Source organism: Montipora capricornis, chromosome 6 (assembly GCF_036669925.1).
Source record: "Montipora capricornis isolate CH-2021 chromosome 6, ASM3666992v2, whole genome shotgun sequence".
Lineage (NCBI taxonomy): Eukaryota > Metazoa > Cnidaria > Anthozoa > Scleractinia > Acroporidae > Montipora > Montipora capricornis.
The window spans coordinates 1,506,323-1,523,822 of record NC_090888.1 but is presented as its reverse complement, the minus strand read 5'-3'; the positions used below and the strand labels follow the sequence as shown (position 1 = coordinate 1,523,822).

General features: G+C 40.5%; 4 protein-coding genes across 4 annotated transcripts in view; 3 read left to right on the top strand and 1 right to left on the bottom strand.

The window, feature by feature from the left end:
• The window catches only part of LOC138051174 (uncharacterized), a 5,269-nt gene extending 1,192 nt beyond the window's left edge, over positions 1-4,077 (top strand). Inside the window, exons 2-6 of the mRNA XM_068897334.1 lie at positions 1-124; positions 1,568-1,843; positions 2,114-2,269; positions 3,085-3,333; positions 3,652-4,077. The exon at positions 1-124 is cut by the window's left edge and continues 142 nt beyond it. Of these exons, the coding sequence (XP_068753435.1) occupies positions 1-124; positions 1,568-1,843; positions 2,114-2,269; positions 3,085-3,333; positions 3,652-3,921 (1,075 nt within the window). The 3' untranslated portion in view covers positions 3,922-4,077. The remainder of the gene's footprint in view (positions 125-1,567; positions 1,844-2,113; positions 2,270-3,084; positions 3,334-3,651) is intronic.
• Positions 4,078-4,755: 678 nt separating this feature from the next.
• Positions 4,756-7,209, bottom strand: LOC138051176 (serine/arginine repetitive matrix protein 1-like). The gene is made up of 2 exons (XM_068897335.1): positions 6,653-7,209; positions 4,756-5,873 (listed from the first exon to the last, which is right to left on the bottom strand). Exons 1-2 carry the CDS (start codon positions 7,071-7,073, stop codon positions 5,089-5,091), a joined length of 1,206 nt encoding a protein of 401 aa, XP_068753436.1. The 5' UTR covers positions 7,074-7,209; the 3' UTR covers positions 4,756-5,088.
• A 2,274-nt stretch (positions 7,210-9,483) lies between these two features.
• LOC138054582 (uncharacterized) lies at positions 9,484-12,345 on the top strand. Its single transcript, XM_068901081.1, has 2 exons — positions 9,484-9,987; positions 10,837-12,345. Exons 1-2 carry the CDS (start codon positions 9,738-9,740, stop codon positions 11,535-11,537), a joined length of 951 nt encoding a protein of 316 aa, XP_068757182.1. The 5' UTR covers positions 9,484-9,737; the 3' UTR covers positions 11,538-12,345.
• A 3,682-nt stretch (positions 12,346-16,027) lies between these two features.
• Positions 16,028-17,494, top strand: LOC138054581 (membrane progestin receptor gamma-A-like). The gene has a single exon (XM_068901080.1). The coding sequence runs from the start codon at positions 16,346-16,348 to the stop codon at positions 17,435-17,437; it is 1,092 nt and encodes a 363-aa protein (XP_068757181.1). The 5' UTR covers positions 16,028-16,345; the 3' UTR covers positions 17,438-17,494.
• Positions 17,495-17,500: the final 6 nt, after the last annotated feature.

Sequence of the window (17,500 nt, the reverse complement as noted above, 5' to 3'; positions counted from 1 at the left end):
GAATGCATCAGTCCCTTTCATCTTTAAGCCTCCTGCTATGTCCTATTTGCAAGCTCAGTACGATGTTATTATAAGACTTTCAACATCAAAGGAGAGAGCTGATCAGAAAATTGTGGAAACTAAGGTACTGGGAATCATTATTGTGATCACCCTCATTCCCAAAAATCACAACTCTGGCGTTATTCTGAAGTTCTTAGATGAAAATCTAATCTAATCTAGGTCTGATTACCAGCTGCAGTTTTAGGAACAGACCCTGTACTCCTCCCCTTGTTGTGAGAAAGAAAGAAAGAAGACAGATTCTTCAAAACCCAAGAATAAAGATTAAAACTCATTTAAATAATTCTTTGAAAAATGCATGCCCCTAGACACCCCTAGAAGAAGCTGGGACCATAAGGCCCCCTTGTTAATACAGTCAGTTACTCCTCTCCAACCATCTGCCATCTTTTAACACCCTTGGGGTTCCCCATTGACGAGTAAAGTCATCTGGCATTAGACAGATCAAAATACTAAGTGTGGCCAGTTTAGGCCGGTTTAGGCATCAAAAGGGTAACCCATTGACCCCTTGTAGTGAGACTGAACAGATTTTGCTCTGCCTAACACCAGGGGATTTTATTTGACAACTGGGGGCGTCCTAGATCGTTTGAGGTGTCAGTGGGTTAAAATGTCCAAGTATTGAAAAGAATCTACTCATCCGAGTAAACTAACCTATTATGGAATAACCCCAAAAAAATATGGCCTCAGAAAATTCAGATTGCACACTGGTGGCTCAGTTGGTTGAGCATTGTGCTGTCACGTGGGAGGTCATGGGTTCGAACCCCGGCCAGATCAACACTCAGGATCTTAAAATAACTGAGGAGAAAGTGCTGCCTTTGTAATTTGATCTGCAAATGGTTAGACTTCAAGTCTTCTCGGATAAGGACTATAAACCGTAGGCCCCGCCACACAAAAATACCTTCTATGTTCATTAGTTCCCTGTGGGATGTTAAAGAACCCACACACTATTCGAGAAGAGTAGGGGATGAAGTCCCCGGTGTAGTGGCTGTCCTGTTCTCTCCAGCAGAAGGGGAGTCAGGGTGGTTTAGTGGTCATCAACCGTGCCTCCCACCTCAGTGACCCAGGTTCAACTCTGGCTCGGGTCGTATGTGGGCTGAGTTTCACTCAATCTCAATCTGACTCCAAGGGTTTTTCTCTGGGTACTACTCCAGTTTTCCTCCCTCCTCAAAATCAACTCCTGGCCTATTCCATCAGGCTGTGCTGCTGTGCTCCGAGGTCATAGATGGGTCATGTTCAGGGGCCAAGTGCCTAGTCAGCAGCACAGCTCCTTTCGTCCAACCTCGTTGAGCTGCTCCCTTAGTAATTAATTCTCAGACTGCGAGAAAGGGCAATTTGCAGGTTAGATATTAGAAGTGGCCGGCTTGGCGGTGATGTCTCTAAAAAGGCTTGTGCTGTATGAGGCCACCGAAGCAGAAACAGCCATAAGTCAAAAGGGCACTTTGCCGTGTGCTGGAATATGTAGATGTAGATGTAGATGTAGACTGTGAATACTGTTTTTCCCATTTCTCATCAGAGGCAAATAGCAAATTCAGAAAAGCAGGATACATTGCGATTTGCTTTGTCTGATGGAGGTGACTTTCCTGCCCTTGATTTAAGCAAATATGAGAAAAGAAGATTTCATGACAGCCAGGGAAGAGAGATTGCCGTGTTTGATGGCTTAATAGACACCAAAGATCTTGATGCCTTGCGACTGTTCTTGTTACAATACAACAGTGCTTTTCTTTACCATGGTTATGACACAAGTGGTGATGAAGAGCATGACAATGTCTCCTGGATTGCCATGTTAAAGGTTCATTATCCTGTTAATTTTATTTATGCAGTAATTTTGTGAATCAGTAAGTTACCATCATTCAGTTCAGTTGTCATTGTTAACCTTGCAAGGCAAGAACAAATTGTCACAGTACATTGTACTTTAACCTGAATATGTCTCACAGTTGCTTTATCACATGACTTTATATAGTAACTCATTCCTGTTTTCTTGAGATTAAGGGAGTGAAGGTTATATTATTTGTCTTTACTGCTGACATTTTGGTATCAAAAACTGTCCATGCTGTTTCAGGTAGAGGATTTTGTGACCAGTCGACTGTGGAAACTTGTTAAGCAGCTGGCGGCATATCTTAGTGGTATTGATGAGTGGTATCCATATGACGTATCCATGAACATCATCAGGAATTCACACTTCCCAAGAATTCACCAAGACTGTGAAGACAATGAGGTAAAAGCCATTTCAGTGGCCAGAGATTGAGCTGCAATTTGTGCAATATGACAAGGAGATCTGTACATACTGTAATAGAATCTCATGCAACATTGATGAAAGATCTGTATGGGTATTTGCAATAACAAATGGTAGAAGAACTGTTGTAAAACCAATACAAGTCCCCCACAAAATATTGTGTCTGATTTGCAAAATAAATGCATGATATGGTGGGTTTATTCATATTCTGCATCTAAATTGAAAAAAATGGCAATCCTTGTGTTCAGATACAATCAATTACTTTTATTAAAATGCATTCAGTTTCTGTTCTAGTTTACAAGAAAAGTAATCGCTACACTTACATGTATGCTAAGTCTCATTAATTTCAATTATTTAGGACAAAACTGCTATATGATTATTATTATTATTATTATTATTATTAATTATGCTTAATTATTAATTATTAATTTATCATCATCATCATTATTATCATTATTATGACTAATTATTATTAGGACAAATGCTAACGTTATTGTGATTCGCAAAATGTGTCACAGGTCCTGGCTAATGCATTATTGTTTATTTCTTTGTTTCCACTCACCTTATCTGCGGCTTACTGCTTCGTTTTAAACCAAAACAAAACAATGTTGGCACAAAAGTAGAGTTTGCTTCCCTGTGGTATTAGTTTGGATGACACCAACAGGGCTGCTCAGAGTTTTTTTTGTTTAAGTTTGTTTGTTTGTTTGTATGCTTGAACAACATGGTCGCCCTAACGTAATGTAGAAACAAAAGACACCTTCTAACAGCACGAGTATTTATACCTTTTGATATTCCAGCATGAGTATACCTTCTTGTTGTACCTCACACCTGACTGGGAGGTAAATAACTATGGCGAAACTGTGTTTTTTGAAGAACTTTTAACCAAAGATGGTGAGCCCTTCCCTCCCGGTAAACAGCGATACGAATGGTTAGCATCTGTGCGTCCTCGTTATGGCAGAATTGTGATATTCAGAGGTATAATTCCTCACTCTGCTAGACCACCCAACCCGGGATTCAGTGGAGTGCGTTACACATTTGCTTGCAAGGTAAGTTGGAGAAAGTTGACAAATAGAATGCTCAGTTTTCAAAATTTTTTGATGTATGGTTGTAAATACTTTAAGACATCAGTTGTTAAAGCTACTACGTTAATCCGATGGTAATTTAAAATCTTATAATGCAAAAAAAATCGAAAAAAAAAACGCGCCATTTTCCCAACATAATTTGTGCCATGCTCGGCTAGGGTGCATGCGTTTTCTCTCACTGAGAGCCTGTGGCGGTATTTTTTCCCGTTCTAATTGGCTTATGGGGCTGCCTGTGTCTCTTTTGATTGGGTAGAGCTCTTATAACACATTGTACATTATCAGGTTTCGCGCAGTTACCAACTGGCAATATCAAAGGCATTACGTGAAACATTGGAATATCTGGACAGCGAAAATATCGACGATCCGGAAGCTTCTAAGTTGCTTAATGAGTTACACCAGGACGACCAGAACAAACCACTTCGTTCGACGGAATATATTGAAGAACAATTTAAAAAGTACTGGCGCAAGAGGGAAGAAGTGTATGATAAAATAAAAAGGACTATCATCGCGCAGTTGGTTGCCTCTAAAGGACATGTCAAGGATGAACTGTAATTTTTAATGCTTAGTCAATCACTTAAAATTATTTAAAGGCGATTTATTGCGTTTTAATGGGGAGCTGTTAATATGTAATTCATTATTAAATAGACATTTTTAACTTGATAAGTCAGTTTCTCCGAAACAAGGAAATAAATATGGAAGAATACAAAAGCCGGTGTCTTACGTCAATAGTGGAAAACTGAATATAGAACTCGTATTAAAAGGGTCTGTATGCTTTATCATCGCGTTTGTGTCTCCCAAGAGACGATTTCGACCTGTGAAATGTGATCTATATTTGCTGCGGTAATACTTGCACGCTCATTCTCACCATCAGCAAGTCGTTCTCAGGACAAGGGTACCCAACGAGAAAATTAAGCCAAAAGCCTTTGAGGAAATTTCTAGGCTCCTTGTAATGTATAAAGACTGTCTAAAGAGATGTTATTATCACCTAGAAGAATTTGATATCTTAGCTGAAAACTGAAGTGTCGGAGAATTTTAGGGAATGATATCTTCATTCAGGAATTGCTAGCTGAACCTTACAATTCTATAAACTTCCCAGCAAACCTTTTTCTCATCCGAAACTGCTAGGTGACCTTTTTAAGTGTCCCTTCCGAAAACGTAAGGTGCTACTTTTCCCTGGTTGCAAATCTTTTAGGTGATGTTTCGGTAAAGAAATCTATAGCTGTTTGGCAACGAAGAACCGAAATTCTTAGAACAGTTTGCCTCTCCCGAACATACATTTCACCGAAGATTATCGTTTACTCTCGTTGGGTGCCCCTGTCCGGACTTCTTTCACTCCGGCGGACGATCTTACTTCATCGAGTTGTAGTGATAGCTCCTTAGAGTCTCTATGCCTTTAATTTTTAATTTGAACTCGCTTTTACATTGAGGCATACCGCAGTGACCATCAGGCAATTAAAAGAATCAACGCATTCCTCACCCTTAAAGTTAAAAATGCGTTGAATTTCCTTACATGTACAATAGATTGATTGAATTGGACTATTTGAGACGATGGGCAAACGAATTCCAAAGGACTATATACAACTGAGATAAGGTTGAATCGTAACTTTTTAACTTTTCTTATTAGCTATATAAAAAGGAACTATTGCATTGACTTCGATATTTGTGAAACACCAGCAGTTTTATTGTAGGAAACCTATCTCTCGTTTTCTTGTCGTAAATCTATCTCTCGTTTTCTTGTGTTTCGTCGTTCTTTTCTAAACTCCTGAGAAAGTTATTGACTCTTTCGTGGAGAGTACAATCCATGACGTCCTCATTAGGATCTACCGGACTGACATTGCCTTTAAAGGAAACGCCCGGTTCGATACCACGTGATACTCTCAGTTTAGGAAGTTCAGTTGGTATGTCATCGACAGAAAGTGCCGTTGGTCCGTTGTTATCACGCGAGGGCTGAGAAGCCCTAGTCTCCTTGTGCACTATGGGAAGGTGCTCTATTTGTGGGGGGCAGGAGATTTTTCTTACGAGTCTCGGGGAAGTTAATTTTCCCGTTGAGTTGCCCGGTGATAACTTTCTCCTGACAAATAACGGACTACCTTGGTGCTTGCGCATTGGTTTTGGTGAAAGTTTTCTGACCGGTTGTGAAGAACTGTTGAGAGTAACTGAAATGCTGGGATTTGTAGACGCCTGGATTGGTGTTTCGCCGGACATCTCTTTACTGCGGTTTGAGGTAGGATTTGTGTTAAACTGGAGGGAATTTAGACTCGGAGTTTTCCTCAAACCAGGACTAACGCTCAGTTTTCCAGTTGGAGGCGGATCGGTGACGGAAATCTTTTGACGTGAACCCGACAAAGACGACGGTGAAGACGACAAGTGTTCCGATGAACTCGATAACTGCTTCGTGATTGGTCGTTTCAAGTCCGAGGACACTTTTCTCGTCCAGGCAGCATGTTTATGGGAGCTGTTCACTTCCAGACCCTTTAAAGTATTTTGACTGGGGTTGCTGTCATCTGAAAAAGAACATTTTAGGGTTTGGGTTAACCTATACGGTTCGGTAGTTTTCAATTTCCTTTACTTTCTACTTTGTCTTGATCAACAAACTTTTTGTTTTCGCTTTTGTACATACTCTTTCACTTTCTTTCACCCTGAAATTAAAATTAAGTTATTGTTTTGTTTGTTTCCCATCGCCCTAATTGCCAACCCATCCTTCCTGAACTCGAACACTTGGGCTAAAATCGTGTATGCTGCGCTCAAACAAGCATAAATGATCTTGCATTCCTTACCGTGAATAGTTACCCACGAAATAATGTCTGACTTGAATTAACTTGTTACCTCTAAAGGAGACGGCATTGCCAATTAGATACATGATTACAGTCGGTCAATTATTCAATGATATTTGGGATATATATACGTATCTCTTTAATCATGGGGCTGTGATATCATAATTAATTTGCTTCGAAGTGGACGGAGTGTATTATTTCCTCGTTCTGACATGTCAAGTAAAAAGTTCTAATAAGCAAACATCAACAAAGCCCTACACATGTTGCCTAACTGATGAACTAGTTGTTTTCGATGCGAAGAGACAGGGACGCGTGTTGTCAGCGACGTTAGCTGCAACTTTTTCACTCGTAGCAAAACTTCGATGAAAGTTAAAAGGGCCTTACTTTAAATTCACAAATGTAAAGTGGTGGAATTCAGGCCTTTTGATGCTTCGATCTTATTTATTATTCATTTGCTGGATTTTGAGAGATGCAAAACTAAGAATAAATTAGCAACACTGACTTCGTACCTTCAAAGAGAATATTCTCTACGTCTTCAAATTCCTCAACCATTGAGTTTGGAATTTCGTCACCAAACTTACTCGCCAGAGGCAAATGCTCGCTTGGTAGTCTTCTCAGGTCAAACGTGTGTATTGATGTTGTTGTTCGTTTTGCTCCGCTGTTCTCTTTCTCAGGTGCGTGCGTTTTCTTAATGAACTGCGGATTGCGAACCGTTGCTTGTCCTCTCAATGTATCCTGCAGACCTTGGACTTCATGTTGAAGACGACTCAGTGTCTCCTTATGAGCTTTCTCCATCGAGTTCAAAGACTTCTGCAGCATTCTGTCTTCGCGATCATTCAGCCAGCGCACATTGTTTCCTCCTCGTTTAAGGTTTAACTCTCGCAGACTAAATTTGACCTGCCCCATAGCAGCGATTTTTGTGCTTTCCATTCTTTGGAGAGGACAATAATGTGTACAAAGCCAATCGTATTAACGTCTGATGTATCCCAGTGCTAAGGGATTCCACAAATGTTTGTCAAATGTGATTTATGCGCAGTATCTTTTAGTCCACTCTCGCTCGCGTGCGAAGATAACAATCAATCATCATTGTGATTTATTTGACACTTGGATATAGAACATCAGTTTTCAAACAATGAACTTAAGGGTTTTAATGTTATTTTTCCCGTTATGGATAATTTGCTTGAGAAGTTTCTTTTCTAAACAATTGCCCAGCCTGTTCTTTTATGTTTTAATTAATCAGTTTTCAATGCAGAAATTTGCGTCACAGTTCCAAATTGACCAAAGCGCACTTATTAAAATCGAGGTGAGTCTAACATCTCAAGCATGAAATGACATAAATTTATGAATCACAAAAACGGCAAGGAACCCTTGCGAAAACGGGAAAATACAAGTAACCAGATGAACTATATACTTTCGGTTCGGTGGGGCACCCTCTCTGGAAAGGAACTTGACCCTCTGTGCAGTATTTACTTAATACTGTTTAACCTCTAACAAAATATTTCTTCTGAATCAGCTGAACTTTAGCCTCAAGGCATTTTTTTCTTCAACACGAATATTTTTGTTCATTTCATTGTGCGTGTTTGCGCAAGAGTGAAAGTCATCATTGACGCGCTTCCTGCTTACCAGAATCGTTATCTTTCTGGACATTAATTAGAAGTGACGATGCATTTTTAGCATTTTCAGCAATGTCGACTTACTGTTTAGTTCAAAGATTTCAAGTTCTTGAGATTTATGCTCTTATCGCTAATTAATCAGCAACCATGGAAACTCGAGGAAGGCTGCCGTTACCGGCATGTCTTATTTGTCTTCCTTCAAAATTTAACCCAGCCAAACCGCACATGCGCTCTTTCTTTCCTGCATGGTGTGCATTGATCCGGTGACAAAATCTACAATAGGTGAACCTGGTGATGATGATAATGGTTTTATCGACTTTCCAAATTACAAAATGGCTCTCTCTTCATCGCAAAGAAACTATAAGTAAATCAAATCATACATTGGTTTGTTGAGGTGAGGGGAAAATCGGAGTACCCGGAAAAAAACTCTTGGAGGAGAGGCGAACCCAGGCCACATTGGTTGGAGGCGAATGATCGCACCATTGCGCCTGCTGCTCCAACCCAATGATTTCTTTAATAAAAGTACAGGGTCACCGTCCCGAAAGGACAAAACAAATCGGTAATGTGTTGTTTTTTGATGTGATAAACAAACAGTTCGAAAAAAGGCAATGACGTAATGTGAAAGATAATGAGAAACGAAGTATGCAGTCCTTTCACGGGAACACATGAGCTCAGCAAATTGATCTGCTCCCAACTGTGTTGCTTCATAGCTCAGTTGGTTGAGCGTTGCACCGTCATCGTGGAGGTCATGTGTTTTGAGTCCCACTGAAGCCACCTGAATTTTTCAGGTGACAACTGCTTTAATTGTCCAGATTTAGAGTGGTTTTCAATTGAGTGTCGAAAGTAATTAGCAAATTGCTTTGGTTTATGATTAGTTCACTCAGTGATTGCTTCAAAGTTTTCGCGCCACTTTTTCAACCAATCAGAAGTAATACCAAAACCAATCGTGACTCGCGCGTGCACATTTTCCCGCGCTTTGTGTCGGCTACGGTGCAATTGCTTCGAGTTTTCATTGGTTTACTGGATTGTCTCCGTCCTTTCTGATTGGCTAAAGTAATTACTTTGGTTTTGGTTTTACGACACTCGGTTGAAAATCGCTCTAAGAACATTACAACTTAAATCCGTTAAATTCACATTCTTAAGCATTGCAGCACATACCACGAAATACCACTGCGTGTCTTGATTTTGTAGCGTCTCTGTAGACCGTTGTCGTTGAAGAAAGGCATTGCTTTTCGAAAGATTGGCTTTATCTATTCTTTCACCGTTATCAGCCTTTCCGCTCAAGTTTATTTTTAATTATGCACCCGGCACCTTGCTTACGTTCACTGATTCCGAGGCCTAGTGAAAAAACAGCGTTTTTCCTTTACTTTGTATCTCCATGCAGTCTCAAAAAATTGTAAATGTCAATGGAAATTGTGCTACTTAAGAGCTATTAGGTAACCATTCCATAACAGGTGTCATGGAAACGAAACGCGAAGGGAAACGTGAAAGACATCTCTCATCCTAACTCTCTCGATTGCAAGCTATCGAGGCCCTGAAGCCTGTGTTTACTATTTGACATTCCTTCTAATAAACTGATGGACAGACCACGCTTTCTGTTTGCTTTTCATTTAGCTCTTGGCTTGCTTTGTAATTGGCCGAAAGATCGCGGCTTATATGATGTTTTGAATAACTGTTATAGTGAAAAGAACAGCTCTTGTATGAAAAGAACAAAAGAACGCTAAATCCTATGTTTACAAAGGAGTTTACTAATATTGCAAAATCGAATGATCTCGGAGTTTCGATTGGGAAGAGAGGATTTTGAGAAAGTCATTCAAGAACGTTTCTGACAACTGGTTTCTTGGTGCATGATCAGTATAAAAAAATGTCGAGGCGAAAGGAAGAAACTCGTGAGAACTTTGGAAAGACACTCTACAAATAATTCATTGTCATCTTTTAATCCGCGAAGGAGGTCGTCAACTTCGTTGGAACTTCGATTATAATGGAGACTACCTGTCATCCCGACAAAGAAAATGGAAAAGTAATGGAGACTTCGACGGATTCTCCCAAAAACGTACGAAGGGGCTCAACCCGTCAAGTGAGGCTGGAAAACGCGCCAGATGAAATGCAAATAAGGGAAGTTGTTGATCATGAAATGATCGAACACTTTTCGAGTTTACCAACTGTGTTTGAAGGCAAAACTACAGAGAAAACAAGAAAGTTCTCCAGTCGAGAGCAGTTGTCAAACAATGGTTTGTATTGAAGCGTTCATGTTTTTAAGTACATGTACTCAGTAAATTTCCAGTGCAACAATGCGGTCTATCATCTAAGAGGGTGAAAGATTAAAAACAAGCGAGGAGTCTCTCCTAAACCGACTGGCTTTAGTTCTCTTCTCGCCTTTAGTTGTCCTGTACAGTGTCGTGAAATTATTCAAGATTCGCCGACCACAGTCAATTATGGATTTCAGTGCATCGAGTTAAACAGTGGAGTTTTACGACCTAAAAATCCCAAAACTTGGTTCGCTTATTAATTACTGCATATTAGTATTCAGTGATTGTTTTAGCTTTAATTAACATTAGACACTCGGTATTGACTCTGCTGACACACACAGCTGTATTTAAATGACCGTTACGATTAGTTTACGGTATTTAGAGTAACTGCTTTCCTGAATTCAAGAAAAAGAAGAACTGCCTTCCCATTCCAATCTCATCTGGCTTTTTTGACCTTAATGACCGCCGTGTGTGTGACTGAATACTGTCCATTCCTTGGTATATTTCTTGTTTATATTTGATATTTACAAGTTCAAACGAGCCTTGAGTTCCATTTCTCAAGAATTTGATAATCACGTGATAATTGACTCTCACCTTCGGCCAAATATATTGCGTTCACACGATGAACGCAATACTCAATCCAGCTACACCGTTTCACTCTGATACAGCCTTTAATTCGTTATTTCATTCAACGTTTTGTATACATTCATATAGCGCAATCGAATATACCGATTTCTTTTCATCGGATGCCGAAGCTAGAGAATTATGCGGCACAGAACAACTAAAGATCCCGACGTGCTACTGACCTAATTTGATTTATTCCACACGCAGGTAATTTGCGAAAATTTGGGTCATGGCATGACGTCAGAGGCGACAACGTTCGACCACTATCCCCGTTTCTCTCTCGATACTCATCGTACGAGAGCCTGGATGAAACTTCTGCTGGAGTACGCATTCCAAACCGTAAAATTCCGAGCCCATTTTCAACGCGTAATTTTATGAGTCCTTTGTGTAGCAGGAGGAGACGAACTCTGTCCGAATCGCCTGCTGAAGCACTCATTAGCCCCGTCATAACTCGACGAAGTCAAGGCGTACAGCTTCTCAACAAACGGGTGTTGTCTTGTCCAGTGATTTTATCCGATTCAAATGAGCGTATGAGCCCGCTGACACCATCATCCCCAGTCTCATCGCGATACAAATTTGCGGATCTTTTTGTTTTTAACGGTGCAAAATCACAGACTGGAAGCAAAGTTGTAACGACTTGTACTTCTACTGGGACAAGTAATGACTTTGAGTCTACCGATGTAGATAGATTACCACGGATTCAACAAACTCGCTCTTCTGCAATGTTGGTTGGTGTTCATAAAACACCAAACGAGTCTGCGCGTGAGATGTTCAATGTGAGTCCTGTCATGGGACAATCTGCTGATACGATTGAAAGACACAACAACACCAATGTTCAGTGTGATGTCTCAGACAAAGTACAATATTACCTTCATACGTTATCATTGGAAGAACATGTAGATCAATAAACATTTTGACATTTGAGGTGCAGGGATGGCGCACTCGCCTCCCACCAATGTGGCCTGGGTTCGATTCCCAGATCCGGCATATGTGGGTTGAGTTTGTTGCTTCTCTACTCTGCACAAAGAGGTTTTCTCCGGGTACTCCGGTTTCCCCACTCCTCAAAAACCAACATTTGACTTGATTTTTGTTAATTGTTAATTTCAGTTTACAGTGTTCCTAATTAGTGCTCCAGCGCTAGAACGACAAGACACTTAAGTAAAGTTCCTTTCCTTTCCTTTATTGTTAGCTAAAGGGTAGACGTCTGTTTACAATCATTCTGATATTGTTTTCCCAAACACAGGAACAAAAAGAGTCAAAAAAGCCTTCTTTTCAGCACCTGTAAAGGCCCTAATTGGCACAGTAATAAGATTAGGTGATGTCAATCATGTGTTCGCTATATCGAAGGGCAGCTTTTGATTGTTGAATTGATGTGTTTATTATTTGTTAGTGTACACTACGCACGCTGCTTACTATTAACTATCGCCTCAATTTATGGAAAAAACGTTGCATTTCCTTTTTTCCTTGGGACTCTGTTATGTTCTCTTAAATGCCACTCCTATACTTTATTTTATCCATGCACTTGAGCGATTGGATAAGAACTGCTTTTATTTTTAAGACGCCTTACATTGTAACATTTTCAACATTTTCACGTTTAAAAAAATCAGAAAAAGTAAGCAAACACACCTAAACAGTTGTCACAAGCATTAGTTTTTCCAACGAGTTGCATGTTTCAACACATACTGACAATGCAATAAAGCAACGATAATTTATTCTGTAACTGAGGCCAAGTTCAAACGCAGCATCCATTGAAGGGTTTCGGGGTGGAACGGCTTGGTGGAAGGATGATTCTTCTTACCTTCCCGTCCCAAGATATCTTTAAAATTTACCGCCCTTTACTTGCGCTGGGCTATGCGCTGTGCCCTCTTCCCCTAACTTAAGTCTTAAAGAACGTTTCTTATTACTATAACGGGTATCGGGCTAAAACAGCGCCCAAAACAAGACTACAACTTATCTTTAGTCATCTAATTCCTCGTTTTCCGTGACACTCGCGTGGCCCACTTCAGAAGAGAACCTTCCCAGAGCTTTTCGAAGAACTGAGCTGACTTCTAAAGTCCCAGGAATAGGGGTAGACGACCTTCGCAGCTCCCAGGGGCCCCGGCGTTTCCCTCCGGAAGTTCGATTTTCTTTTGCGGGGCTCCTTGGCTGGGAGCGGGGATCTGACCCTCTCCTTCTTAAGTCGATTGTACAATTGTCAGATAACTCCGTTATATTTTGAAATGAAGCGCTTTTTCTAATGGAAGGTTCATGAACGAGGAGTGTGTCCTCCTTGGAGGTCTTGTCCTCCATTTGACGAAGCTTGCGTAGCATTTCTAGAGTAATTTCGTTGTCATCAGTGTTGTTGTTTTTGTCAACTTGTGAAGCTCCTTTACTTCCGGATCTTGGAGGTTTTGAAGAAGAATCTGCTCTCTGCATTTCTGAATCGACAAAAGATTTTGTTGACATATTGGATGTTTCTTCCGTAACGAAGACGATTGGCCAGTGACTCAAACACACAACCTCAGTTTGTATTTTTTCACACGAGTTGTGGTCTTCCACAGAGTAAGTTAGTCTGCCTCTTAATTGATAAATGTTCTTCTTCCAAGCTCCATCATCTCAATGTGAATACTTCAATCCTCAAGTCTCAAAAGTTCAAATTTCAAAAGTATTTAAAACTGGAGACGTCTCCTTAGATCTTCGTAACCAAGGGTGTACAAGAGAATGTTTGAGTTTACAGAATGCTGCTTTGTTTCAGTCGTTCTTGTCAAATTTGCAGACGCTCCTGTCAAAGTTTGTTGGCTTAACGAATAAAAATTGAATAGATGTGTGCGCTTAATCCAATTGCTTTATTGTCAATACCAAATTTTTGCTTTCCTCGAAGAAAAAGGCTGCAGTTGACAATCTCTTTTCAGCAAATATTCAATTTATCTACCAGCAGGGTCTTCGCTTAATTAAGGCCGGAGGCCGAACGTTTCGTCCAGTGGTTTCCCATTCCATGTCCTGTACTTTGATTCCACTATTTGAGGGGTTTGTTTTATTTTTTTATTCTTATGATTTTTCTTATTTACTTTTTGAAGAGAATTTGAATGAACTCCAGCCTTGCCTGGGAAAATGATTCTTTGGTTCCATAAACACTGGAAACAGCGCTTCTGAGTGTTCTACTTTCAAAATTTCCAAGGGGTGGGTGGGGGCATGCCCCAGACCCCTTAGGTAGCTCGTGCCCGTGGCGCTCACAAGGCGTCTTCCGGCATCAAAAATAGGGAGCTTAAGCAACGACAACGGCAACGGCAACGAGAACGTCACAAATTTGCATTTTTAGTGGGCAAAAACAATAGCTTTGCACGTTCTGCACGTGCTTTTTTCACTTTTGTCCATTTCTTTGCCGTCGTCAGCAAAACTACAACGTAAAATAACCAAATTTTCGGTTTTGTGAAGAACGTCAGCACTTGAGGATAAATTTTTCCCCCTAAATTAAGCGCCGTTCTGGCCAGTATTAATTTTGAGGAACTACCACACGCTTGTCATATTAGAAAGGTTGAAATAGTCACGAAGCGATTAAAACACCGCGAATTTATATTTTGAGACGTTTTCGTTGCCGTCGCCGTTGTCGTTGCTTAAGCTCCCTAATGTCACGTCCGGTGCTTTTAGAAATATATCCGCTACTTTACAAAACTGTCGAAAACCCTGCACCTGATCAATCTCATCAAAATCATCTAATAGTAGAACACGGCATGATGGCTTTTTATAGTACAGGTTTGTCTGCGTAGGCAAACATTTGTTGTAATGGCGATTTAAGAATGAGTGATTCTCATATTTCTAACTTGCCCCAACTGGGCAATAATGTGTGTTGATGAATGTAACAGCCTTAGAATTCTATTTACTTCTTTTTTACCTAGTAGTGGGCAATTTGAAAAGACTTGCAACGATTTTCTTCTTTCTGCTAAAGGATCGTTGGCTAAACTACTGAACTACTGAATTAGTTGAGGGAACACTTGCACTTGTACTGAAAGACCATTATCTCACATCTAATCAAGTTACACGATAGGTCTTTCCCATCACCAGTTGGTAGGACCGCTTTACCACAAGGTCATCGGTAATATATGTGAGTTGTAGGAAAAGCATGCCTGGCCAATCCTCGTTCCAGTAACACTATTTTGGTCAACACATGCGTTATGGCCATGATGAGCCAAAGTAGTCGAGTAGTGACAGGGCCGTAGCCAGAAAAAAGTTATGACTGAGGCAATGTCAACGGTTAAATTCTCTTCGAAGGTATTTTAGGTGTTTATGATGAGTACATTTTAAAGGCAACACTGGAATCACGAAAAAATGACTGAGGCAAGTGCCTCGGTTTGCCTCATACTGGCTACGGCCCTGAGTGAATCCAACATCGAGAAGATCTTTTGTAATTTTAAAATGAAGTATAACTGGACAACTTGGCATTTGCGCAAACCAGTACTGAACTAACTCAGATGGCGGTACCACTTGACGCTTACTGGGTGCCTTAATTTTGAAGCACTTCGAGATGTCAGCGGGTGAATCACGTTTCGCAGCCCCAAGTTGGCCTTAAACTGCATCTTTTAGGTACTAGGATTCCAAAAATGGGAAATCGAAAAGATAAAAACAGACACCACACGTCGGAACCCTCGCGCATATGAGAAATACTGACATATGATACTTGGTTGACCCCTCCCCCATGAGGGCTTTTCAATGAAACTATTAAGCCCTCATGGGGGAGAGGTCAACCATTATCATATGTCAGTGTTAACACGACAGAACGAATCCCACCTGGCCGGAGGCAAACCATTTGGCTATTTACAAGTGCAGCCGAGACGTTGAACCAGCTGTGACTCAAGTACTGACTTTATAGTGGTCAATTTTTTTGAAAAGAAATAGTAATAAAGTTGCGCTCATCCGAAAATACACCTGGCAGTGTACGTTGACTGGCTGAGTGAGTGGCTGCATCCATCGTGACGTCATAACACTTGTGAGGCCATTTCTGATGACGTCATATTGTGTCTTTCACGCAAAAAGAAAGTACACTGTCACACAACTTAGACAAAATTATTTCGGACCAATCACATTATTACTCAAATTACAATCCGTCAAACGCTTGCAAGCTGTTTTATCGGAGTTTATGAGGGAAAATAAACGTTTGAATTTTGTTATTATCGATGTTAAATAACTCAAAAAACACAAAGTATTTGAAATTTTATCGTTGTGAAAGTCGATTCTCTCTAGAAATGACAAAATTGTAACTTGTAGTAATCTTGAGATGACTGAGATAGGGAGATTCGGTCCAAAATCATGAGTTTCCCGGATTATCCGCAATATTTATGGAGAGTTTCAAATACCGGCCCAATCTATTAGCAAAATATCATTGACGTATCTGAACGTGACATCGAGTCCACATCTATCTGGTGCCATTTGCACGAGGAATGTCTTTCAAAACTAACTGAATATGGGAAAATTTCTATAAAATTGCAATTTGTTTGGTCAGTAATTATTTTTGCATCATTTGGATGTCGCGGTAGCGTAATATTGAATTCAATTCATCGTTATTCACGTGGAAAATAACATGAAGATTAGCATACTGTTGAATGTCATTGCGGGGCAAAGAGGCTTATATTGCACTTGAACTTTGTTCTGGAAAATTCACACTGGCTAGTCATGCAGAACGTAAACGAGAAATGGACACGAAAATCCTAGAACTGAAATTCTGACTTAGCTCTTCGTAGCCATGAGCAAAAGGACAAGTAAGAAAAAATATTCAGATCCTGATTCTAAGCTCAAGGGAAGCAAATGCGAAGACAACTGGGTTTTGGTTAACGAAATCCAAAAGGGCTTGACGGATAACAACAACGAGAAGATATTGAAGTATGGTAATCAACGAACGCTGTTGAATTTTGATCAGATGCCCTCGTTCTTTAGGGAACCGTTCATAATTTCTTCCTATCGACAATGCAATTCATCAGTCTCAGACTGTTTCAAAAGTCTTTTTCAAGCAACGAATGAGACCATCAATATCTGGAGTCACGCCTTGGCGCTTGTGATCTTCGTATTTCGCTTTGCAGCAGTGTTCAAGAAACATAATCCTTGGGAAGATTCCCATATCTATCCCCTACTCTGCTTCGCTTTCGGGATTTGTACCATGTTAGCGATGAGTGTGGGGGCGCATTTGTTTAATTGTTTATCCATCAAGGCTCGACACATTTGTTTTTTCCTCGATTATTCTGCTATTAGTGTGTACGCATTTACAGCTGGCCAAGTGTTCTACTTTTACTCCCGTCCGGCTTTCACAAACTGGGTGATTTTCAATACCCCTACGATGTTCCTGGGAATATCAGCGGCTATTTCGTTCGTTTCGACGTTCGCATGTTGCCACTCATTTGCGCAAAAAAACCGTTTTGATGCAGTTATCAAAGCTGCAACTTACAGTAGCTCTTGGTTGTTTAACACATCGCCCTTTCTGTTTATGCTAATCTTATGTAACCCGACGACCTGCAGCAGTGCAGCATCGATTCATTACTTCGCGCGTCACTGTTTATTTTACGTTGGAGGGACTTTGGCTTATACTACTCGGATCCCAGAGCGTCTAATGGTAGGTGTGTTTGATGTCTTGGGTCACAGTCACCACTTTCTGCATATACTGTGCTGTGTTGGAGCATCTGATGAGTTCTCAGCTGTTGAGCTGGACATGATACAGCGGAGAGAACCTCTACTGCATCTTTCTGGCCCCACCGTCACAAACACTTTTGTGTTGACTGGTTTGGTGGTCTTGGGAAACATCGCAGTGGTGTTGTGGTGTTCAAAGAAAATTAAATTTCCTTAAAACTGAAAGCCTGAGATTGAGTTAAATGGAGTACGTCGCCTAGCTGCAGCAAATGTTATTTTT